Here is a 25,430-nt window from a genome sequence, read left to right on the forward strand (position 1 = left end):
TTTCAAAACCTTTTTTGCATGCTAATGAATACCATCATAGTGAAATTCAATTTAAATCTATCAAATTCTTGATGAAGATTTATATGAGAACAAAGGTTAATTTGATGGACATAGCATTTTAAATTAGTTGTTTACCATCTGTTATGGTCTTTCATCACCATTATGGCTATACATAAATCACATGTGCCTCATAAAAAAAGATGGCAATAATTTACATGTATGTATTTTATTGAAATTAACATCTGGGGTGTCACTCTCTGATTTAAACATAAAGACTAGGAGGAGACAATGCTTTCAGTGTGGTGTGTTTTTTTCTTCCTGTTGTTATTGCTGCTCATCTTGAAAGCTGGTGTCCTCAAGAGTGATTTGGAGGCTTTACTATCTTTTAAAAAATGTAATCCTAGCCAAGGAGTAAATTCTCCACTTTAAACTTCTCATTTTGGAAGTACGTAAACTTAGGACGTGCTTAACTTCTTTAGTGAGAAGCACTAAGCTTGAATAGAAAGCCTGGGACTTCTTTGTATGTTGATGGGTCATTAGCTGCTATGTTCCTCAGGGAAGCAGCCTGGGGAGAGATGGGCAGCAATGTGGCAACAAATGCAAGACTGCTAATGGAAGATTCCTGTCCTCTAATCTTTAAAGTGGATTTTTTCCAAAACAAAGAAATATCGTACATACATCTTTTTATTTCCTTGACCAGTACTTATTGAAAGCCCACCTTGTACCAGGTGGTGTTCTAGATGCTGGGGAGACAGCAGTGAACAAAACACATCTTTGCCTTCCTGGAACTTACAGTCCCAGCTTCTCTTCTCCACCTCTCAGGACCACTCCCCTGTTTCCAGTGACCTGTTTATAGCTGTCTAGCACTCAAAACTGACTTGAATAAGTTATAAAATTACCATTGGTATTAGGAAATTCAGGGAATATTCCATTACAGAACATTGAAAGCTGGGTCTCAAGTGTCTTAGCTAGATCTGTCCCAGGGCCATTCTGCTATTTCTACCTTTTTCCTTGGCGGTTAACCTTCTTAATGGTCTCTTCATTTTTTATCCTTAGCCCTATGCTAGGTTTATTTGCTTTGGCCCACTTTGAGAGAAGGGTAGCACATTAAAGTATTCAGACTCTAGCTCTGCCTTCATTGATTTCTGCTCTGAAGTGCTGTTCATCCCTCTCCACCCTGTGGTCTCTGTTCCTATTCTCTCCATCCACCCCACCTCCACCCCTGACTCTCATTCATAGCTTGTATTTTGGTATTTGTGAAAGATTTTCCCTAAATCTCTTTACTGTAGAGTTCTTGACCTAAATGTTTCTGTTCACTGTCTTCTTTCTCTTAAGGATTTGGCAAATTCCTTGGCAGCATGATGGATCCTTATCATGTTTATCATATACCTACTGAAAGACTTAGGCTTATACATTATCAGGTTAATCTGCTCTGGGTATTGTCTTACTATTGTCATCCTTATAATGTATTAGATGAATATGATGAGGAATATTACAGTAATCAGATGCTGGCACTTGATGGTGCACTTGTAATCTGGTTCCTAATGAACTGTTGTCACCAGTCATCATGCAGAAAAGGAAATGGGCAGGGTCCTCTTCAACACTGATCATTTCAGAGAGATTAAATTCATCTTAATCATGTAATCAGAAACTTTGAGAAGAACGTATTTTCCATTATCTTAATCAGAAACATCTTCTGGTTATGAAGGAGACAGAAAAACAGAATGGGGCTAAAGAGGGAGACAGAGTGAAGTCTAGTCTCTAGATATATGAGGAAGCTTTGTTTTTTTTTTCCTGTGAATTCTTGTTGGCTAATCAGCTTAGTTTGCTTATGTGAAAAATCTCTAGAGATAGCTAAACCTCCCAGACGTTAAGCTAAATCATTTTTAAAAAGAAAGAAATTAACCTTTCCTGAAGCTTTTCTGTCAGGCATGTGTCAATAGCCTTATAGATATTAACTCAAGTTCAAAGAGGTAAGGAATATATCTATGCTATGAACATATAACTAGTTAGCATTGGATTGGCATACAAACTAATCCTTCCTTGCACCAAATTGTCCACGGGATGAAAAGGCTACTCTGGAGAATTTTTGTCCTCTACTTGTTTGTCTTAACATGTCCTCTTTATCTCTTGATGAAGTATAAGAAGATTATAGATACATGCAAAAAATAAGCAAACAGTACAAATGAGATGAAATTACCATACTTTAAATGACTGCATAAGCTTTATCCTTCTCTTTCACAGTAAAAAAATGATGACAATTAATGGAAATGCTTTAATGGGTTTAGGGTGAAGGAAGAAAAATATAAGTGGAAAGATTTCCATTTAAAATTATGAAGTTGAATATTCTCAATAAAGAGTAAACTTGAAAATTCCATTCAGAAAATTGAAAATTTCAATTCAGTAAATATATATATATTGAAGACATACTAGTCTCTAGACCGAATGCTGTAAAACCAAGATGAGCAGAAACAAACATGCATGACATAAAGCTTTAGAATCTAAGAATAAAAAGTCACTATGGAGATTATGTGTTAATTCCAAAATTGAGAAAGAAAATATGACAAATGTGGGAAATCTTTATTTAAAATAACTGAACTGATTCTAATTTCTACAGGTTTCTATGGTATCTCATAGGGGCAACATATATTTCAATGTTTTTAAATGTAAAAAAATTTATAAGTACACAAAAGAGGGAAAAAAAATATTTTTCCCTCTAATATGAGACTTCTTTGAGACACACAGTGGCTTTGTTTTTCTTCTATAATTGAATTTTAGAGGTAAAAGGGGCCCTGTGTAAAATCTTTTCCCAGCATGAGAACATAGAGTTCCCACTGATAAAGCAGGTCATCTAGCTCACCTGGGAGCCAAGGGCAGGGTGGGAGCAGTGCTGATTGCAAGTCTTAGTCCCTGCTTCCTGTCCAGGTTTGTTTCCCATCTGTATTCCAGTGAAGCGTAGAATACAGGGTAGAAAGAGCGCGGTGTAAGTGCCATCCGATTAATTTGCATATTTGAAGAATAAAGGTCACTGGACCTGACAGAAAGCTTCAGGGTTGGTCATTCCTTTCTCTGCTCTTTCTCTTGTTTCTCCTTCCTAAAAGATAGTTATCTACTCTTTATTAACTGTTTTGTAACACAATAAATTAATTTCTATTTTAATTATATAAATATAAAGTAAATATGTTAATATTTATAATACTTTATAACACATTATACTATATGTAATGATAAAGTAAAAGTGTTAGTTGCTCAGTTGAGTCTGACTCTTTGGACTGTAGCCCGCCAGGCTCCCCTGTCCATGGAATTCTCCAGGCAAGAACGCTGGAGTGGGTTGCCATTCCCTTCTTCAGGGAATCTTCCCAACCCAGGGATGAAACGCGGGTCTCCTGCATTGTAGGCAGTTTCTTTCCTTTTGAGCCTATAATACAATTATAAATATAAAATTAAATACAGTCCCATCCTCAGAGATAAATAGGAAGGCTTAAAGGGAGAAGAATGGGAGAATGGAGAGTGAAGCAAAGTATTCCCTCTCAAAAACATACACACACACACACACCAGGGAGTAGGAAAGTGACCTAGGAAAAGTGCTTCTGGTCTGTGAATTGTCACTAAATTTACTTGGTTTTATCCTACTGTTTTCTCTGTCTATTAGCCTCTATTACTGCCTTTTCAAATGCAAATTAGATTCCCCTCTTATCACCAACCTTCATTTGCTTTCCCACCTTCAATAGTTAGCGCCCTGCTCTGCATGGGAATGACACAACAGCTCAATGGGGTGGAAACACTCTGTCCAGCAGCAGTGACCAGAGAAATCAATTTATAATCCAATGCACTGACACTGCTCCATCCTAGCAACAATTACTGTTACTTAGGGAGCTTTTTAAAATATATCCATGCGTCCCTTCACCCTTGACCAACTAAGCCAGAATCTTTTAATACTTGGTCCTTGGGGATCAGCATTTAAAAACAAACAAGTAAACAGACAGACTCTCTCCTGGACGTTTCTAGTATGTTACCAGAATTCCACACCACTGGTCGAAGAGATTCTCTGCTCTTGCATGAGGGTCTTGAAATTTACTGCAAAATATCTGGTTGGAAAATTTGAAGCGAACTTCGTCCTTTGATTTTCAAGTAACAGAAGGTGTTTTTTGTTTTTTTTTTTTTTTAAGTCTGGATATCCCTTTATTATTTTCATCTTTTATGCTTTCTTTCTGTTTTGATTTGATTTATTCTATTTTCTTAGCCCAAATTGTCATAAATTGGGATTTCACATGTTGCTTCTTATTACCTATTTTACAAAAGTTCTGGAAGGTTTTTGTTTGGCTTTGTACTTTGCTCTGTTCTTGGTTTAAAGTATATATTAAACTGAGATTGTTGCTGCAACAGGAGGCACTTTTATTCTGATTCTGTGATTAGTTAATATGCTTTCTTTCTGGCAAACAGATGGTGAATTGAATGTAGAACTTTTCCTTTGAGTAGCTGCTTGAGTGGGAATTTTATTATAAATACCACAGAAGAACTGCTCAATAAAAAGAGTTTACGTTAAATGAAGACAAAAAGTCACAGCCAGAGTTGGCTATTTTGTCACAGGATGAAGAAGCTGTGTGCCTCCCTACCAGGTTATTCAGTGACTGACTTAGAAACAGTTTTTACTTTATCTAGAGAAAATAATCATAATTAAGTTGTCTCTTCTGAAATTGGCACTGTATTATGTTTTTTACAAAAGTCAATAAAGCAAGAGTGTTTAAAATATATCTTTCAAAAAATTCAAGTGATTTATTAACAAGTACAGCTGTTGCCATCATAAAAATTATTGACTCCCTTTCTTATCAGGCTAAGAATGATTTTTTCTCTTACACATAGCATGTTATATTTATATAAAATATGAATAGTATTTATTAATATAACATATTTTTTGATTTATAAAAAATCTTGAAGCATTAAGGATTTAAATAAAGTTGCCTTTTTAATGATGTACCCATCCTCACAAAGTCTTTTTTTTTAATCAAGAACCTTGAAACCCTGACCTGTAACAAGTTTGAAAAATTTTTTCTCCAGGATTCTTAACTCCCTTCCCTCACCATTGTACTGGATTGTGTATCTAATTCTAAGCAGTCCTGAAAGCTGGGCTCGAATTCACTTATTTTCCTTATTTATCTTTTACTAGTATACTCAATCTGTCTATCATAACATTGTCTCTTCTTATAATCAATTCATCTGCTAAGGGATTGGTCATGTTTCTGTGTAGCCTCATATCCTTCAGCAGCACACTCGAAGTTCTTGGGTTTCTAAACTCTTCATCATCCATGTCATTCCTGGAGATTTATTATAGCTGTTTACATTTAAACACTGAGGTCTAGAAATTTCTGGAAGCTGGTTGTGGTGGTTGTTCACTACACAAGTTGTGTCCGACTCTCTGCGACCCCATGATCTGCAGCACACCAGGCTTCCCTCTCTTTCACGATCTCCCTGAGTTTGCTCAAACTCATGTCCATTGAGTCAGTGATGCCATCCAACCATCTTATCCTCTGTCACTGCCTTCTCCTCTTGCCCTCAGTCTTTCCCAGCATCAGGGTCTTTCCCAGTGAACTGGCTCTTCTGGAAACTTAGATAAAATTAAATGTTCTGTCCATTTTGTCTCGACTTTTAAATAATATTTAAATAAAGACAGGCAGACAGATGTGTGTTGCATAGAAAAGTTACAGTTTAGAAGGGCTTGCTTCCATGCATCTTATCAGAAGTTTTGATGAACTTCAGTGCATTTTATGAGTGGTGTGAGTGTTTTGAGGTGAAGTGGATGTCGCTAATGTGATTGATACTAAAAGATGGGATGTTATTACAGAGAAGAATATGCACTTCTATCCTAAAGTAATATACAGTTTGTTTATCTTGTTCTGACTTGCCTCTCTGTTTCCACGGGACAAGCACGAGAACCATCAAACCAGCTGCTAGAAAGGAAAGGAGGCATCCTAGGGTGTTAAGGGTAGTGAGGCTCAGGAGTGTTTAGATGGAGATCTCTACCTGCTTCAGGAGTGTCTCTTCTACGACCATCCAGTTCCCCTGTCCTTGTCTTGCCAGCTTCTCATCGCTGTTTCTAACTCTTGGCTTTCAACCTGACTTTGATTTCTATTTGCTTGTCTTCTGGATTCTTACCCTCTCTTACCGCCCCTGTCCTGTGGCAGCATCTTGCATTATGCTTGCCCTTTCCTGTCTGAAAAGTCTACTTTATTTCAGAAATTCTTCAACTCCCATTGATGATAATGCTAAATCACTTTAGTCTGACTCTTTGCAACTCCAGGGACTGTAGCCCATCAGGCTCCTCTGTCCGAGGGATTCTCCAGGCAAGAATACTGGAGTGGGTTGATGTGTCCACCTCTAGGGGATCGTCCCAACCCAGTGATTGAATCTGCTTCTCTTTTGTCTCCTGCATTGGCAGGCGGGTTCTTTACCACTTGAGGAAGCCCAAGTTCTGTTGGTCTATTAAATATTTAGGGTGGTCCTTGAAGTCTTGCTGTCTTTTTGTTGAAGTATGTGTGGTTGTGTTATACTTCTAGGCTACAGAGAATGACTTGTATTAAAGATGAACTAACTGCCAGATTCAGCCATGATGAAGAATCTATGATATGTTATTTATATTTGTTATGTTATTTGGTATGTCAGTAGTATTTTTTTTTTGTAACATGATAAATTAATCTTATTTTCTCAAAGTTTCCCACATGACTTAAAGCTGTTTCTCTCCCAATTATCTTTCCCATTTCTCTAGAGAACAATAAAAAACTAACAAAAAGCTGTCTTTGGATTTTACTTCACCAAATTTGTGTTAAAGAAAAATTGCTTTATTTCTTGAGTTGCTACATTTCAAGGTTTGCAAATATATTAAAATTCAAAAGTCACCAAAACCACAGGGCTGCTTATTACCCTGAGTGGCTCTTGTCTATTTTGAAGAAGAGCAGGGATAAGTAGAAGCAGTATGGAGACAGTTTTTCTTACTCTGGCTAATGTAGCTTAGGTGCTATCCTTTGAAAGGTGGTATTTACACTTGACTATAAGAAAGTAGAGTTGACCAGTCATCCAAATATTCTTTTTTTTAATTTTTTCTAAATTACAGAATTGACTCCTGAGGAGAAAGCCCAAAAGATTGCCAAAGCCATGCGCAAGCAGTCTTCTGAAGTCAAAGAGAAGTGGGAAACTCTAAATGCTGTTACTAGCAGTTGGCAAAAGCAAGTGGACAAGGCGTTGGAAAAGCTCAGAGACCTGCAGGGAGCGATGGATGACTTGGATGCTGACCTGAAGGAGGCAGAGGCTGTGCGGAATGGCTGGAAGCCCGTGGGAGACTTGCTCATTGACTCACTTCAGGACCACATTGAGAAAACCATGGTCAGCATCCCTGCCTCAGATAAAGGGTTTTAAGAAATCCTTTCCCCGGTGGCTCAGAGGGTAAAGAGTCTGCAATACAGGAGACTCAGGTTTGATCTCTGGGTCAGGAAGATCCCCTGGAGAAGGAAATGGCAACCCACTCCAGTATTCTTGCTTGGAGAATCCCTGTGGACAGAGGAGCCTGGCAGCTACAGTCCGTGAGGTCAGGAAGAGTCAGACAGGACTGAGCGACTTCACTTTATTGTTAAATATAACACAAATAAGGAGAGCCACATACATTATATAAATTGTTACAAAGGATTGTTATAAGGCCGACACTGTGACAACATCCACCAAAATCAGGATATAGAACTTTTCTAGACACAACAGATGTTTTCCATATGCCCCTCACCATCAGAACTCCCCTCCCCACCAAAACAGCAACAAAGGTGACTTTTACAATACTTTACTTTCATTTCGTGATATACATTTTCACCCAGCTGTGAATTCCTAATCAGTATAGATTTAGTTTTATCTGTTTTTGTAAGAATACTTTAAAGTCCCTTTTAATCTCCAGATTTCCCCTCTATCTTTTATTTTCTCTGCAAGGTATTTGTTGAAGAAACTGAATTGTTTCCTTTATAGTGTTTTTCACAATGTGGCTCTTACAGAATGGCATCCACATGAGGTAGTCTGGCAGGTTGCTTTTTAAATGGGTGGTTAGAGCTTTAATCAAAAGTGTACTGTTCTACTGGGCATTCTTTACTAATTATCTTATTGTCTCAGTATATAATGAAGAATTATTTTAGCTATAAATTCTGTCTGTAATATTGCCCAGAGTTAAGGATGTTAGACTTCTGGTCTAGATTCTCTTTGGCTCTTGTATTCTAGGACATATCCAGAAAAGAGATTAGTGGAATTTAGGCAGTAAAAGACACAAATAAACAGATTTAGAATGTATTGGGATTTGTGAAAAAGTAAAAGTCTTCATCTCTCAGTCGTGTCTGACTCTTTGTGATCGCATGGACTGTAGCCTACCAGGCTCTTCTGTCCATGAAATTCTCCAGGAAAGAATGCTGGAGTGAGTTGCCATTCTCTTATTCAGGGGATCTTCCCAACCCAGGGATTGAACCCAGGTCTACCTGCATTGCAGGTAGGTTCTTTAACATCTGAGCCACCAGGGAAGCCATTGAGGTTCATACTAGCACAGTAAACTATATGGGTTTCCCAGGTGAAGCTAGTGGTAAAGAATCTGCCTGTCAATGTAGGAGGCTCAGGGGTTCGATCCCTGGGTCAGGAAGATCTCCTGGAGGAGGAAATGGCAACCCACTCCAGTATTATTGCCTGGAAAATCCAATGGACAGAGGAGCCTGAAGGGCTACAGTCCATAGGGTCCCAAAGAGTCAGGCATGACAAAAGCAGCTTAGCATGCAGTGAACTATATAGTAGGTAGTCATGAAACAAAGAATAAATGAATGACAAATCAGACTGAAAATATCAATATTGTGAATGGGATTTTTATTGCAAAAGATATGCATCTTTTGTGCACAGACATTGGATAATAGTTTCCTTTTTGTTTTGCATGTGGCTGAATAGGAAATAGAAGAAAGGTCTAGGAAATTAACTGAATCCTACTCAGGCAAATTGCATAAGTATATATATATTTGTGTATAGACATAGGAATAATAATAGCATTTATTGATGCTTAGTACATGCCAAGAACTGTTCTTTAGCCAGTTTGCGTTGGTATCCTTTTTAACTCCCATACCAACCCAGCAAGCTAAGTGTTATTATTTTACAAATGATAAAACTATAGATATTGCTTCATGCCCACACAGCTAGAAAATGGTGGGGTTTCAGGATTACTTTCTTGCTCTTCTCTTTCATTGTAGAGACCACATTGATAATATTGTCTTTAAGCTCAATTTTGATCGACTATTTGAATTTGAATCTTTAAAGGTTACATATTATATTTTAAACAAAATATTTATTATTAAAAAGTATTGGGGTCTGCCATCTTGCCATCTTTCATGGTAAATATACATGTTTCCAGGGACCATGAATTAAGTAGGCTTCTTCATGTAACTGTTCAGTCGCTCAGTTGTGGCCGACTCTTTGTGACCCCATGAACCGCAGCACGCCAGGCCTCCCTGTCCATCACCAACTCCCGGAGTCCACCCAAACCCATGTCCATTGTGTCGGTGATACCATCCAACCATCTCATCCCCTCCACCTGCCCTCAATCTTTCCCAGCATCAGGGTCTTTTCCAATGAGTCAGCTCTTCACATCAGGTGGCCAAAGTATTGGAGTTTCAGCTTCAACATTAGCCCCTCCAATGAACACCCAGGACTGATCTCCTTTAGGATGGACTGGTTGGATCTCCTTGTAGTCCAAGGGACTCTCAAGAATCTTCTCCAACACCACAGTTCAAAAGCATCAATTCTTCGGCGCTTAGCTTTCTTCACAGTCCAACTCTCACATCCATACATGACCAATGGAAAAACCATAGCCTTGACTAGATGGACCTTTGTTGGCAAAGTAATGTCTCTGCTTTTGAATATGCTATCTAGGTTGGTCATAACTTTCCTCCCAAGGAGTAAGCGTCTTTTAATTTCATGGCTGCAGTCACCATCTGCAGTGATTTTGGAGCTCAGAAAAATAAAGTCAGCCGTAGTATCCACAAATCTGAGTTAAGATAGCAAACTGAAAATACAACTTTTTAAGATAGGATAAGTTCTTTGGAAGTTGCACACTTCTTGTGTTTTAAAAGATGATTTTCAAACACTGAAAAATCGTTAAGCCAACAGATTACAGAAACTATGTTCTGTTGGTTTGCAAAACTGACTCTTGAGTAAGAATTTACCTTTTTGAATTTGAAAGCATCAGTTTTTAATATGGGATGATTAGTGTTGAGGGAAAAATGAAGTTATATCTGGCCTAAAATTTTGGGACTTGTTAATGCCATTTGACTGAAGAAATTACCCACCTCTGCATCCAAATCCTTCTGTTTACATTTCTGCTTATGTGGGAAAGTTAGGAAAAATACAGTTAATATTTAAGACCAAGGATTAAAATATTTTAACATCTTATTAGGAAAAAAAGAAAATAAAACCTAGGTCTCTTTAAGCCAAATAAATATATTCAAACTTCAGCAGGTTTCATATGTGCTTAAAGAATACTCCTGAAGTTATAGGCAGGTGAAAATAAGTTCTGATTATTGTTAAATATTATTAAATATACCAAAGCAACTGGAAAACAAAATATTTTAGGGTGATTGAATAATTTCAAGTTCCTGAATTATACTTAATCGCTCTTATCTGTGGAGTACACAACTCTGACAGGAGAAGAGCTGAGATTCCCATCTGCCAACAGGCTGCTGGTCAGCACCTTAACACATGCAGATGTTTCTGTTTTTATAGCAAAGAAAACCTCATAGATTTTATTCTCGCATGGGAAAATGCAGCCAAATCATGATAAATTTGTTCTTTACATCAGAACACATAGCAGATCTGAAACCATTTTACAATTTGCTTTATTTCAGAAAGTGCCTTAGTTTGGAGCTCTTAAAGCCCAAAAGATAAACTTTCTTAATGGAAAGATTCCTTATTACCATAAAACACTGGACCACAAAAACAAAATTAAGCCTAAAATGCATTATTTGTCTGAGGGCTTTTAATGTTTTTACTTGTGGCTTATAAGAAAAAAGCATAATTTTTATGTTCAGTTCAGTTGCTCAGTTGTGTCCAACTCTTGGCGACCCCATGAACTGCAGCACGCCAGGCCTCCCTGTCCATCACCATCTCCCAGAGTCCACCCAAACCCATGTCCAATGTGTTGGTGATGCCATCCAACCACCTCATCCTCTGTCGTCCCCTTCTCCTCCTGCCCTCAATCTTTCCCAGCATCAGGGTCTTTTCCAATGAGTCAGCTCTTCACATCAGGTGGCCAAAGTATTGGAGTTTCAGCTTCAACATCAGTCCTTCCGATGAACACCCAGGACTGATCTCCTATAGGATGGACTGGTTGGATCTCCTTGCAGTCCAAGGGACGCGCAAGAGTCTTTTCCAACACCACAGTTCAAAAGCATCAATTCTTCGGTGCTCAGCTTTCTTTATAGTCCAACTCACATCCATACACGACCACTGGAAAAACCATAGCCTTGGCTAGACGGACCTTTGTTGGCAAAGTAATGTCTCTGCTTTTTAATATGTTGTCTGGGTTGGTCATAACTTTCCTTCCAAGGAGTAAGCGTCTTTTAGTTTCATGGCTGCATTCACCATCTACAGTGATTTTGGAGCCCAGAAAAATAAAGTCAGCCACTGTTTCCACTGTTTCCCCGTCTATTTGCCATGCAGTGATGGGACTGGATGCTATCATCTTAGTTTTCTGAATGTTGAGTTTTAAGCCAGGTTTTTCACTCTTCTCTTTCACTGTCATCAAGAGGCTCTTTAGTTCTTCTGCACTTTCTGCCATAAGGGTGGTGTCATCTGCATATCTGAGGTTATTGATATTTCTCCTGGCAATCATGATTCCAGCCTGTGCTTCCTCCAGCCCAGCGTTTCTCATGATGTACTCTGCATAGAAGTTAAATAAGCAGGGTGACAATATACAGCCTTGACGTACTCCTTTTCCTATTTGGAACCAGTCTGTTGTTCCACGTCCAGTTCTAACTGTTGCTTCCTGACCTGCATACAGGTTTCTCAAGAGGCAGGTCAGGTGATCTGGTATGCCCATCTCTTTCAGAATTTTCCACAGTTTATTGTGATCCACACAGTCAAAGGCTTTGGCATAGTCAATAAAGCAGAAATAGATGTTTTTCTGGAATTCTCTTACTTTTTCCATGATCCAGCATATGTTGGCAATTTGATCTCTGGTTCCTCTGCCTTTTCTAAAACCAGCTGGAACATCGGGAAGTTCATGGTTTACATACTGCTGAAGCCTGGCTTGCAGAATGTTAAGCATCACTTTACTAGCATGTGAGATGAGTGCAATTGTGTGGTAGTTTGAGCATTCTTGGGCATTGCCTTTCTTTGGGATTGGAATGAAAACTGACCTTTTCCAGTCCTGTGGCCACTGCTGAGTTTTCCACATTTGCTGGCATATTGAGTGCAACACTTTCACAGCATCATCTTTCAGGATTTGAAATAGCTCAACTGGAATTCCATCACCTCCACTGGCTTTGTTCATAGTGATGCTTTCTAAGGCCCACTTGACTTCACATTCCAGGATGTCTGGCCCTAGGTGGATGATCACACCATTGTGATTATCTGGGTCATGAAGATCTTTTTTGTACAGTTCTTCTGTGTATTCTTGCCACCTCTTCTTAATATCTTCTGCTTCTGTTAGGTCCCTACCATTTCTGTCCTTTATTGAACCCATCTTTGCATGAAATGTTCCCTTGGTATCTATAATTTTCTTGAAGAGTTCTCTAGTCTTCCCCATTCTATTGTTTTCCTCTATTTCTTTGCATTGATCACTGAGGGAGGCTTTCTTATCTTTGCTTGCTGTTCTTTGGAACTCTGCATTCAAATGGGTATATCTTTCCTTTTCTCCTTTGCTTTTCACTTCCCTTCTTTTCACAGCTATATGTAAGGCCTCCTCAGACAGCCAGTATGCTTTTTTGCATTTCTTTTTCTTGGGGATGGTCTTGATTCCAAGGAAAAAGCTCTTGTCATCTCTAAAATCTGTCTTGAAGTTATAATTTTTAAAGAACTTTCACCATCGTTAGTAATAAAACTGGTTTTTATTTAAAATTATATAAACCTGAGAATATTTTCTAGCATTTTATTTTTCATCTTTAAGGCCTTTAAAATACAAAGATACTGATTTTAAAAGCCGAATCTTATAGTATAAGATCGCCACTGAAGAAAGCTTGAAAGATATGAGTTCTGTAATTATTCTCAAACTGAATCTGAGGAAACTCAGGCCTTTTCAAAGTCCAGACTGAAAAATTCTCTTTTCCCACCCCTCTCTATGTCCCATGCTTTTTTTATTAAATACGAATTCTTTAAACCTCTAATGTCTCTGTTATCTTACATCCTTTGTCATTGACCTGCATTTGTGAATTTAGTTGTATACATTCTGTCACCCGTGAATGATCAACATCTGCAATCATGGAGAAAAACTATCACAAAGTGAATTCCTTCCACCTAGCAGCAATTGTCACATCTTCATGGGCTTCCATTCTTCTATCTGATTTTGAATTTTTTTTTTTTTTTTACTTTATGCTTGATTACAGAGTAATTTATTTAACCCCACCACTTCAGTCATTTATTTACAGCTGAAATGAAATGTCCGTCCAAGGCCTAAATTTGAAATGCTAGTGTCTTCAAGGTTCTGGTGACATTTCCTTCTATGTTGACTTCCATGCGCACTGGTTCAGGTGTCAGTTACACAGTTACCTCCGTGGTCTATAGCTTTCATTTTGTCTATGGGCTCCAGATCTGTTCTTCTGACTCTCCAACTTGAGCATCTTCATGTGGTTTTTGGACATGTTCGAGAATTTTGAAATAAACGTATTATCTTTTTTGTTCAAAATTAATTTTGTTTTTAAAAACAAAATTATGTTAGTAATGTTATTTTGATGTTTACCAACCATAATTATTATTTTTAGCCTTTTCATGTTATAAAAAGAGGATTTGGGAAGCGGCTAAAGGTTTCCTTTTTATAAGTACGAGGAGGAAGTAAAATTAATATTGTAGTGTTTTAATAAAACTTTATAGTGTTCAAAACTTTATAGTGTTGATATCTATTATGCTTTAGCTAAACTTAGAGTGATGAAAGAGAAGAAGAAATGGGACTGAGACGCATATGCCTGCTCTCTTAAGGGGTGAAAACTGCAGAAACGATGACACTTGAGAGCTTAGTCTAATAGAATGTTCACAACACTTAACGCCTGTATGTTTGGTACACAGTTAATATTTAGCATAACAAAGAATTTAAAATATTCAAGTGTCTTTTAATATCCCACTTCCGTTCCTGGTGCTATATTGGCTCGTGTGTTAGTGTTAGTTGCTCAGTTGTGTCTGACTCTTTGTGACCCCATGGAGTGTAACCCACTAGACTCCTCTGTCCATGGGATTCTCCAGGCAAGAATACTGGAGTGGGTAGCCGTTCCTTTCTCCAGGGGATCTTCCTAATGCAGGGATCGTAACCCAGTCTTCAGCATTTCAGGCAGATTCTCTACTGACTTAATCTTGCCTCAAATACCATTTTTGAACCTTCATCATTAGAAATGAACTCTGTCCCTCTTTTATTACTAACTTCGTACTGAGTACTGGAGAGTGTCTATTCTCAGGAAGCTTCCATTATATGGAGGGAGATATTAAAATATGAATGTTTACATTACCAGGAACTAAGAGCTCTAATAAGAAGTAGTATATAAAATCTATAATAAGTGGTTCATATGGCACAATATAATAAAAAATGCCCCCACTGTAAAAGCTGATTTGTGTGTCCAGAGATGTGCAGCTTGGAAATCCTGCCTGGCTTGGAGATGAGGGATAGAAAGCTGGTGAACACGTGGGCAGGGCCTTCAACCAGGACTGGAATAGGAAAGGCCTCTGGGAAATCTTTCCAATAGGTGGGGCATGCCAGTGAGTCTTTCAAGGGATGGATGGAATCTAAGCAAAACTTTATGGGAAAAAAGATACATGAATATAGAGGGGGTTGAAATTATGTGGAGAAAGGAGAAAAACTTGGTGTTTTCATTATTGTTCGTTCTCACAGGACGTATCACTGTCACTGAACCCCAATTTTTTTTGTTTATTTCTCCCTCTTGACATGCATCCCATCAACCCCCACCTGTTCCAGGTCTCTTACTCTGCCCAAAACTGTCATTCCTCAGTTCTAAGCTTCGTTTACTTCTTTTCTGATAGACCCTGCTCTTCCTTCCCTACCTCTAACCACAAAGAAAGGTCTAAAATGATTTTGAAAGAGAGAAAACTTACATCTTAAGTATATAATAGGCATGGATTTTATGGTTAGGAAAGCTTTTTGTACCCACTTTCTAACTTAATTTTAAATAGAGACATTTCAAATTGAGTTTTTGCATCAAGTGAAAAAATATTAAAGTATCCATATGAAAAACTGGAAAATATGAAAGAAAATTAAAGATAAAATCCAGTCTGAAAATTAGTAAAATGGATAATAATTTTTTCCAGAATAAACAGTATAAATGGAAAATTTGAAGGAAAAACATAATCATTAAATACATAAATCATTTAAATGTGTTTGTGCTATAATTTTTCTCTTCAGGCATCTATTTAGATTCTCTGGTTTATAAAGGGGAACTCTGGCTGGAGGTCCTGGTTCTTCAAGACCTCAGTCAAGTCAGTTGTTGAGTGAGCAGGTATCATAGATGACTTTTCAGCTGATCTTGGTGTTTTGTTTTTTATTTATTTATTTTAGGAAATACGGAATACTAGCTTTTGTTTTATTCTTTTCTGATGACATTATTCTTATGTTTTCTCCTAGGCATTTAGAGAAGAAATTGCACCAATCAACTTAAAAGTTAAAACAATGAATGATTTATCCAGTCAATTGTCTCCTCTTGACTTGCACCCGTCTCTAAAGATGTCTCGCCAGCTCGATGACCTTAATATGCGATGGAAACTTTTGCAGGTGTCAGCTGATTCCTCTTCATAATGCAGGCTCACACTTCGGTCTTTAAGCCCTACCCCACTGTCCTACCACTTGCATCCTTTACTCTTTATGAGTTGTATTTAATAATGGATTTCTAGCATATGATGACATTAGTTATTTGTCTTTCTGTATCTTGAACCCAAAGGCCTCATTTACTTTTGAATATAGATTTTAATGTAATTTTAATGTAATTTTATAGCATTCTCTTCATAGGATTTTCGTAGAAAATTGCAAAAGGTCAAATAAATCACAGTAATTGAAACCTATGGTAGGTCACAGAAACATTCTTTCCATAATGGCTCATAAAGGAGTCATTTTTCTTACTTGAATTGTGTTTTGTTTTTTTTTTTTCTTTTGAAAAGTTAAGAAAGTCTCCATCCTTCTTCCATTGCTTGCTTTTTATGTATCTTGCTCATTTTTTTCCAGCTAGCACACTTTAGTATATTGGTATTTTACCTTTAGCTCTTAGATCTTAGTTGCTCTAATGTAGTTGTTTTAATATAGCTGAGCATTTCAGTTTTAAAAGAGTCAAACCAGGAAGAATCTTGTTGAGTGTTACTAATTATCTGCAAGTTACCACATGTTCCAGTCAGTAATTTTTGGCTCAGTCTTTGTAGAGCTTTGTCACAGTGAGTGTCCAGTTTCTAGGAGTCAAAATAATAATTTTTTCCCCTGAAAAGTAGTGGGATAGTTTAAGTGAAAAGTGAAAGTGAAGTCACTCAGTCATGTCCAACTCTTTGCAACCTCATAGACTATAGCCTACCAGGCTTCTCTGTCCATTGGATTTTCCAGGCAAGAGTACTGGAGTGGGTAGCCATTCCCTTCTCCGGGGAATCTTCCCGACCCAGGGATTGAACTCAGGTCCTCTGCATTCTAGGCAGATTCTTTATCGTCTGAGCCACCAGGAAAGCCCCATGATAGGTCCTGAATTAATTTAACTGTTGAAACACCTAGTGGGTTATATTTTCTTCATGAAATTGAAGAGGTTGTAAATGAGTAAAAAGTATTAAACAGTCTTCTCTGTCTTTGAAAGAATATTCTTTTATTTGAAGACTATTTGAATATTTGAATATTAATCTGGGATTAGTAAAGCAGAATCTGTTAAACTCATACATGCTTTTCTACTGAGTAGAACAGAGAAGCATTTGACTTTTATTCTATTTCAGTTGACTCTCCTCCATTTCTCTAATTCATTATCTTCATACTGGTATTGCTGTGGTCCATCTTGATTCCCTTGCCACTCTGCTTCTTTTGTTACCATCTGCAAAGATTAGAAGTCAAGGAATACATTATGCATGAAAAAGTTATTCTTTCATCTTGATCTCTGAGCTTGGTAACCACTAGAGCTCAGATGTTGCTGCTGCTGCTTCTGCTAAGTCACTTCAGTCATGTCCGACTCTGTGCGACCCCATAGACAGCAGCCCACCAGGCTCCTCCATCCCTGGGATTCTCCAGGCAAGAATACTGGAGTGGGTTGCCATTTCCTTCTCCAATGCATGCATGCACGCTAAGTTGCTTCAGTTGTGTCCAACTCTGTGCGACCCCATGGACAGCAGCCCACCAGGCTTCTCTGTCCACAGGATTCTCTAGGCAAGAAAACTGGAGTGGGTTGCTCAGATGGTAGTTGCTGATTAAATATGAGGAGCTCAATTTATGCTGGCTGACAGTGGTGTTAAATTTCAAGAGTAGCATCTTGTGTTCTCTGGAATGTAAAAGTGTGGCATTTGAATGCTTTTGGTCACAACAAACCAAGTACCTGCTAATGTAATTTTGATAGCTAACCAGGAAGAAAAGGAGGTGCCCAGTGAGCCAGAGACACGCGTTCCATTTAAAGGCAGCTGAAAATAAGATTGGCAATCTAAGTGGAACACCTCACTAGCACTGCTAGACAAAGACCAGGAAGAGGAAATGGAAATTCAGTAGGCTGTGTGCAATTGTTATTGATTTGCAGTTAATTTCTCAGGGTACCAAATCTGCATTTTCAAAATGTAGACAGCTAAGACTGTGTGTAAACAGATAGATAGAGTGTATTATTCACCTGGTATCTACTTGAATACTCCCAAGTCAAGATGATAGACATGAACTTGGAGGAATATAAGTCATCCATATTTATATGTCCTTCCACTCTCCATCTATATCTGTCATCTGTCTCATCATCATTATCATCTATTTTTTCCCCTTGGAAAATTTTAGACTTCTTTTTACAGCCCTTTGTGCCACCTTCCTTACAAAAGAGAGATGAGTAGCCACTGACCCCATGGCCACATCTTTACTTTAGATGCTTTAGAGTGTTACTGCTTTTGACTAAAGTGTTGAATAATGTCAAGACATAGCTTCTGACATCAGATGGATTGGGTGTGAATACTAACATTGCCACATAATAATAACTTTATTTCCTTGAACACCTCTTTAGGTCTCCACATCTTTATCTGTAAAACAATGATTATAATGAGTAATACTTATTCAATGTGAGTTTTGTGAGAGTTAAAAGAATTCACATAAAATACTTAGAAGAGTACCTGGCACTATTTACTGTTACTTGATGTCGAGTCTATTTTCATACCCATACTTTGATTCCAAATTTAGAAGAGTCTGTACCAGCAATCATATCTTGGGCTATAGTACCATTTATTATAGTACTTAAATCAAGCTTATTATTAAGGTCATTGTTTTGAAATCAAATTATTTCTTGTATGTATATGTGCAGGTGTCCGTTGATGATCGCCTTAAACAGCTTCAGGAAGCCCATAGGGATTTTGGACCATCCTCTCAGCATTTTCTCTCTAGTAAGTACCAATAAGCTGACTTCAATTAATGACTTCAATTCATTAATTGAATGAATCAGCGTATTATTTCACTTTAACTCAAGAAACTATATCCTTTGTTATAAATATATGTGCTTTATTAGATGAATATAAAAGAAGAAAATCTCAACATCAGTGACCAATCAATACCCAGTGCTTATTGGCTACTGGTCTATCATCTGGTCATGGTAAGTCTTTGAAGTGAAGCAAAAATTAATTCATCTTTAGCTAGGGTTTTTCACTGAACCATCTGTTGTAATAACTAATATAGTATCCTATTGCTGTGCCATATGCAAAGATTTTGAACTTCACAGCAAAGAAATCATTTTTATATTTAAAATTTTTAAATTAATTTTCCTACTAAAAAATGCATGTTTATTTTCAATGCACCTGGAGACTTAAAAAGAAAAAAAAAAAAAGTCCCCGTAAATCTTTGAGAAGATTCTGGTTTATTAGGCTCATTGCAATCATACTTAGCTTCTCTTCTAATTAAATATTGCAGATTTAGCCAAAGCACATATGTAGAGTTTTACGCAATAGTCTTCAAATGAAATTTTTCATTTTGTGAGCTGACTGTTCATGAGATCTTTAATAAGTAATTTGAGCTCTTTATCACTCACTGCTAAGGAAATTAAAGAATATCTGATTCAGAGTCACCCAGATTGAGATTAAAATATTAATTTTCCCTTTTACCAGGACTGTGAAGTCCTGAAAGTTCATTTTTTTATCTTAAAATTACTAAAATAATACTTATTTCCTCTGATTGCCTTGAGATTTAAATAAGAAAACATACCAAGTTACACAAAACACCTAGCACAGTTCTTGGCACCAGTGCTTTCTCTAAATGGTATTCCTTTCCTTTTCTCTGGAAAACATATGTAAGCAAGCACTTAGTTTAATTTAATTTAAGTGAAGGTTGAAACTTAATGCAAAGCTTATTTTTCCAATTATGGTACCTTTGTATCTACAGCCATAGAAAAAACAAATAATAACACTGTGTCTTCCAACTAAATTTATTACATTTATATTTTCTCTTAATATTCATCATGCTTGATAATTCGCTTTACCTCAATTCAAGGTCAGGCTTTTCTTACTCTCACAATTTCAAGAATCCTAATCAGTCATTCCTGATTATCCTGTCCTACGCCTCTCTAGTGCCCAAGCCAGCTCTCTCTAGTGTGTTTCTGTCTCTCTGTTTCATCTCTCCCTGTCTCTCCCCGGTCCTCTCTCACCCCATCACTCCCACACCTGTTTCACACACCTGAGCTCTTAGGTAGCCTGTCTTTGAAATGTTGAGTCCTTCCTGGAATATTCTGTCTACCTGGATGCAATAGTGCATGTCCAAAGTTTGGATACTGTCCATGTTCATGAAGTAAATAGGTTTGCTTCATTATTCATTAGCTATGAATTACCCCGGATTACTTACACTTAATTTTATGGAACATAAAGCTATAAGCTGAGACCAAAGTAAAGAGAAATTGAACAAATCATTGAGACTATATAGTTCTACAGTGTATGTATTTATTAGTATTGATGAAACTGAACACTTTCACCTAGTAACCATTCTTTCATAATAAAAATTAAACTTTTGCTCTTTAGCAAGTGAAACATTGTAAAAATTGTGAAACTCCAGCATATTGCCCTTCATTGCCTGGCATGAACAGTCTAGGAAATCAAAGTTATTCAGATCAAAACAGTAATTAAAATGAATGGAGAATTGTACAAAAAAAATCCCAATTAATAAATTTAGTAATTGTTATCCACTGCTGCTTGAAATCTTTGGCTTTATTAAATTTCTTGAACTTTAGCCATGGTTATGAAAAGAGCCTGTTTAGTTAGGCACAAAATAAAGACTGACCAATTAGCTTGGTGCCAGTGCTGAAAAGAGGTTGGCTCTAATGAGAAATTTAGTATACCTAGTTCCACATTGTCATCCTCTTTTTATTCTTTCATGGACATAGTTCAAGAAGGAAATGCTCACACTTTAGAAAGAGAGGAAGGGTTGTCAAATAGAAATATTGCTGACTGGTGGTCCGAAATCCTAAAATCATGTTTGGGCTCAGCCATTTATTTTTGAGCAAATTATTTCATGTCTAATATTTAGTTCCTCATTGTTGGCTTCCATATTAACAGACATATTGAAAATGCTCTGTAAAGTTTAAAATGCTAAGTATTAGTAAGTAGGATTATGACACCCTATTCAGGAGAAAAAAAAAATTAGCAACAACTGGTTATATGAGAATCTAGTGATATTTGCAACACTTTAGATGGATTTGCTTGTTTTTTTTTAGTTTATTTACCAAAATTCCTTAAAGGTTCTAGATGCATAGGTCCAACTCTACTTGAATAAGTCTTAAAATAATTAATGTAGAAAAAAATTTTATAAATAGTAAATGGAATTGTAAAAAATTTATACCTCAGTAAAACAAAACATAAAATCTCAATCATAGGGCTGTCTAGTGTATAAAAGTAGGGAACTGTATTTCCTATGCATTTCAGATGAAAATAAGTATTTGGAATTCTTCTATCTAGATAATTGCCTTAGTTCATTAAAACCTTTAGGCTATGTTTAATTTTCTCCTTTTAAAATCCATATAATTGAGTTTGTTTAAATGACATCTGTACTAGTTATTCTGTGCCTATGAAGCAAAGTAAAGAGTATTATTAGTGACCTGGAAAATTCAATCTTAAGTAATCTAGTTTACAATCTTGGTATACATAGATTGTAGATTATACCTAGATTTTGCCTAGGTAAAATTAACTTTGGTTTTAGCTTAATCAAAATTTATACAGCATATGTATTTTCAAATAAGTTTTAAATGTTGATTGTTAGAAACAATAAAATGTGATTTTTAAAAATATTTATATCAACAGGTTCAATTAGAGTTGGCATTAGAAATTGAGACTGCATTGTTTCTTTCCATGCTTTAAATGAATCGTTAAAGCCACTCTTTGTTTGGCCTAGCATATTTCATAATTATAGGAATCCAGCAGTTCTCATTGAATTTGCTATAAAACATGTTCAGTTGTTTTGCATTAAGGCGTAAGACATAAGAGTTAGAAGTGTTTCCAATAACCTCCGTTTGTTTCTTCAGCTTCAGTCCAGCTGCCGTGGCAAAGATCCATTTCACATAATAAAGTGCCCTATTACATCAAGTAAGTTGATTTTAATTCTCCTTTATGATACCAAGACAATAAAATTGTGTTAATAACTTAAGAGGCTTTTCCCATGTAACTTTAAAAACTGGATTTCAAACCTATTATAAGAAGGAATTTATATGTTTATATGGATATAAAGAATATATTTTAATATTTGAAAAAATTAGTTTAAAAATCAGACTGATATTTGTAATTCATTATATTAGGCTATAGGTAATATAGCTAATATTTTTATAAAGCAGATATTAAAATATTTGGGGAGAAGGTCAAAATTCCTAAATATTCTTGACATAATGAACACAGTTTCTCCAACTGTATTGCTTCTAAGCCATTTTTGTCTTCCAGAAAATTCATCTAAAAAGTACTTGTACTCTTCCCATTTTAGTCCACCAAAAAGAAATAGGATTTTATCATTAAAAAGTTCAATATTTTCAAGTTTTTTCTCAACTTGTGGAAATTATCTGCAATTAGTTTAGGCTTAATATCCTGCACTTTTGTTGTCCACTTAACAATTTCTCCTTTTTTACATAGTAAGTTTTTCCATATTATGTAACATTTTATAAATTTTGTATAATTTACAACAAGGTCTGCATAGGATTTGATCCTTGCCTTAGTCTGTGTGTTGTCATTGGGCAGAATGGTAAAATACATCTTACACATCCCTTGAAGTGTAAGTTATTGATTTACAGTGTGATAAAGGTGATGAGAGTTTTAGCTGAATCTATTTTATATATAAAGTGGTTTCATTTTGAAAGGAAAAGTTCACTATTATCTGGAGTTAACTGTGTCTCAGGTTAGTCTTATGACCATAGGCAAGTCAGGTGAAGATCTCTCGGCCAAGTTTCCTTTATATCTTTCCTAAAGTGGCATGTGGTATCTTCAAAATTTGTGCCAAGATTAATAATCTATTTTTTCAGTATCCCTCTTCCTAAAAACTTTGTGTGTGGAATCAAAATGCTTAAGAAATACCATTTTCCTATGAAGGTTTTATTGTGGTCTGAAATATATCCTCATATTTAAAAAAGCAAATAATTTTGCCATAGTCATAGCAAATATAATAAGCAATATATGTTACATTGTCTTAATGCAACTTAATACTTTTATCAGTGTATAATCCGCCATGTACTGAGTTGTGATAAATTTAGTATAAGGTAACAAAGCGGTGGATTGGTATCAAACGTATGCAGGCATGAAAGGAAAGAAGTCAGAGGCTCAACAAACAGACATTTTTATTAAGAGAAGATGCTCTGGAAATAAGTTTATCTGTACCATTTTTCTAGAGTCCATATATATGTGGTAATATACAGTGTCTGTTTTTCTCTTTTTGACTTGCTTCATTCTGTGTGACAGACTCTAAGTGTATCCAATGTCTCTACAAATGACCCAATTTTGTTCCTTTTATGGCTGAGTAATATTCCACTGTATAAATGTACCATATTTTCTTTTTTTTTAATTTACTTATTTTAATTGGAGGCTAATTACTTTACAATATTGTAGTGGTTTTTGCCATACATTCACATGAATCAGCCATGGGTGTACATTTGTTCCCCATCCTGAACCTCCCTCCTGCCTTCCTCCTCATCCCATCCCTCAGGGTCATCCCAGTCCACCAGCCCTCAGAACCCTGTCTCATGCATCGAACCTGTTCTGGAGATCTATTTCACATATGATAATATACATGTTTCAATGCTATTCTCTCAAATCATCCCATCCTCACCTTCTCCCACAAAGTCCAAAAGTCTGTTCTTTGCATCTGTGTCTCTTTCGCTGCCTTGCATATAGGGTCATCATTACCATCTTTCTAAATTCCATATATATGTGTTAATATATTGTATTGGTGTTTTTCTTTCTGACTTAGTTCACTCTGTATAATGGGCTCCAGTTTCATCCACCTCATTAGAACTGATTCAACTGTGTTCTTTTTAATAGCTCAGTAATATTCCATTGTGTATATGTACCACAGCTTTCTTATGCATTTGTCTGCCAATGGACGTCTAGGTTGCTTCCATGTCCTGGCTATTGTAAACAGTGCTGTGATGAACATTGGGGTACACGTGTCTCTTTCAGTTCTGGTTTCCTTGGTGGTATGCCTAGCAGTGGGACTGCTGGGTCGTATGGCAATTCTATTTCCAGTTTTTTAAGGAATCTCCACACTGTTCTCCATAGTGGCTGTACTAGTTTACATTCCCACTAACAGTGTAAGAAGGTTCCTTTTTCTCTGCACCCTCTCCAGCATTTATTGTTTATAGACTTTTTGATAGCAGCCATTCTAACTGGTGTGATGTGGTACCTCATTGTGGTTTTGATTTGCATTTCTCTGATAATGAGTGATGTTGAGCATCTTTTCATGTGTTTGTTAGCCATCTGTATATCTTCTTTGGAGAAATGTCTCTTTAGTTCTTCGACCCATTTTTTGATAAGGTCGCTAATTTTCCTGGAATTGAGCTACAGGAGTTGCTTGTATATTTTTGAGATTAATTATTTGTCAGTTGCTTCATTTGCTATTATTTTCTCCCATTCTGAAGGCTATCTTTTCACCTTGCTTATAGTTTCCTTCGTTGTACAAAAGCTTTTAAGTTTAATTAGGTCTTGTTTCTTCATTTTTGCTTTTATTTCCATTATTCTGGGAGGTGAGTCATAGAGGATGCTGCTATGATTTACATCAAAGACTGTTTTGCCTAGGTTTTTCTCTAGGAGTTTTATAGTTTCTGGCCTTACATTTAGATCTTTAATCCATTTTGAGTTTATTTTTGTGTATGGTGTTAGAAAGTGTTCTAGTTTCATTCTTTTACAAGTGGTTGACCAGTTTTCCCAGCACCACTTGTTAAAGGGATTATCTTTTCTCCATTGTATATTCTTGCCTCCTTTGTCAAAGATAAGGTGTCCATAGGTGCGGGGATTTATCTCTGGGCTTTCTATTTTGTTCCATTTATCTATGTTTCTGTCTTTGTGCCAATAACATACTGTCTTGATGACTATAGCTTTGTAGTATAGTCTGAAGTCAGACAGGTTGATTCCTCCAGTTCAAATCTTCTTTCTCATGATTGCTTTGGCTCTTCAAGGCTTTTTGTATTTCCATACAAATTGTGAAATTATTTGTTCTAGTTCTCTGAAAAATACCATTGGTAGCTTGATAGGGATTGCATTGAATCTATAGACTGCTTGGGTAGTATACTCATTTTCATTATACTGATTCTTCTGATCCATGAATATGGTATATTTCTCCATCTATTTGTGTCCTCTTTGATTTCTTTCATCAGTGTTTTATAGTTTTCTATATACAGGTCTTTTCTTTTCTTTTATTCTTTTCATTGCAATGATGAATGGAATTATTTCCTTTATTTCTCTTTCTGTTTTCTCATTGTTAGTGAGATATGAAATGCAAGGGATTTCTGCGTGGTAATTTTATATCCTGCAATTTTACTATATTCATTGATTAGCTCTGGTAATTTTCTGGTGGAGTCTTT

The 25,430-nt window shown here is 36.5% G+C and overlaps 1 protein-coding gene across 13 annotated transcripts in view; it reads left to right on the forward strand.

Annotated features, from left to right (window-relative positions):
- UTRN (utrophin) overlaps positions 1 to 25,430 on the forward strand; it is a 555,367-nt gene that overhangs the window by 431,475 nt on the left and 98,462 nt on the right. For 11 of the 13 annotated variants that reach the window (XM_061428217.1, XM_061428218.1, XM_061428216.1 and 8 more), the window contains 4 exons: positions 7,109 to 7,377; positions 15,833 to 15,979; positions 18,708 to 18,786; positions 21,900 to 21,960. In XM_061428217.1, coding sequence (XP_061284201.1) covers positions 7,109 to 7,377; positions 15,833 to 15,979; positions 18,708 to 18,786; positions 21,900 to 21,960 — 556 coding nt within the window. The remainder of the gene's footprint in view (positions 1 to 7,108; positions 7,378 to 15,832; positions 15,980 to 18,707; positions 18,787 to 21,899; positions 21,961 to 25,430) is intronic. The other 2 variants (XM_061428224.1, XM_061428225.1) reach the window with 1 other exon arrangement.

This window comes from Bos javanicus, chromosome 9 (genome assembly GCF_032452875.1).
Source record: "Bos javanicus breed banteng chromosome 9, ARS-OSU_banteng_1.0, whole genome shotgun sequence".
NCBI classification, from domain to species: domain Eukaryota; kingdom Metazoa; phylum Chordata; class Mammalia; order Artiodactyla; family Bovidae; genus Bos; species Bos javanicus.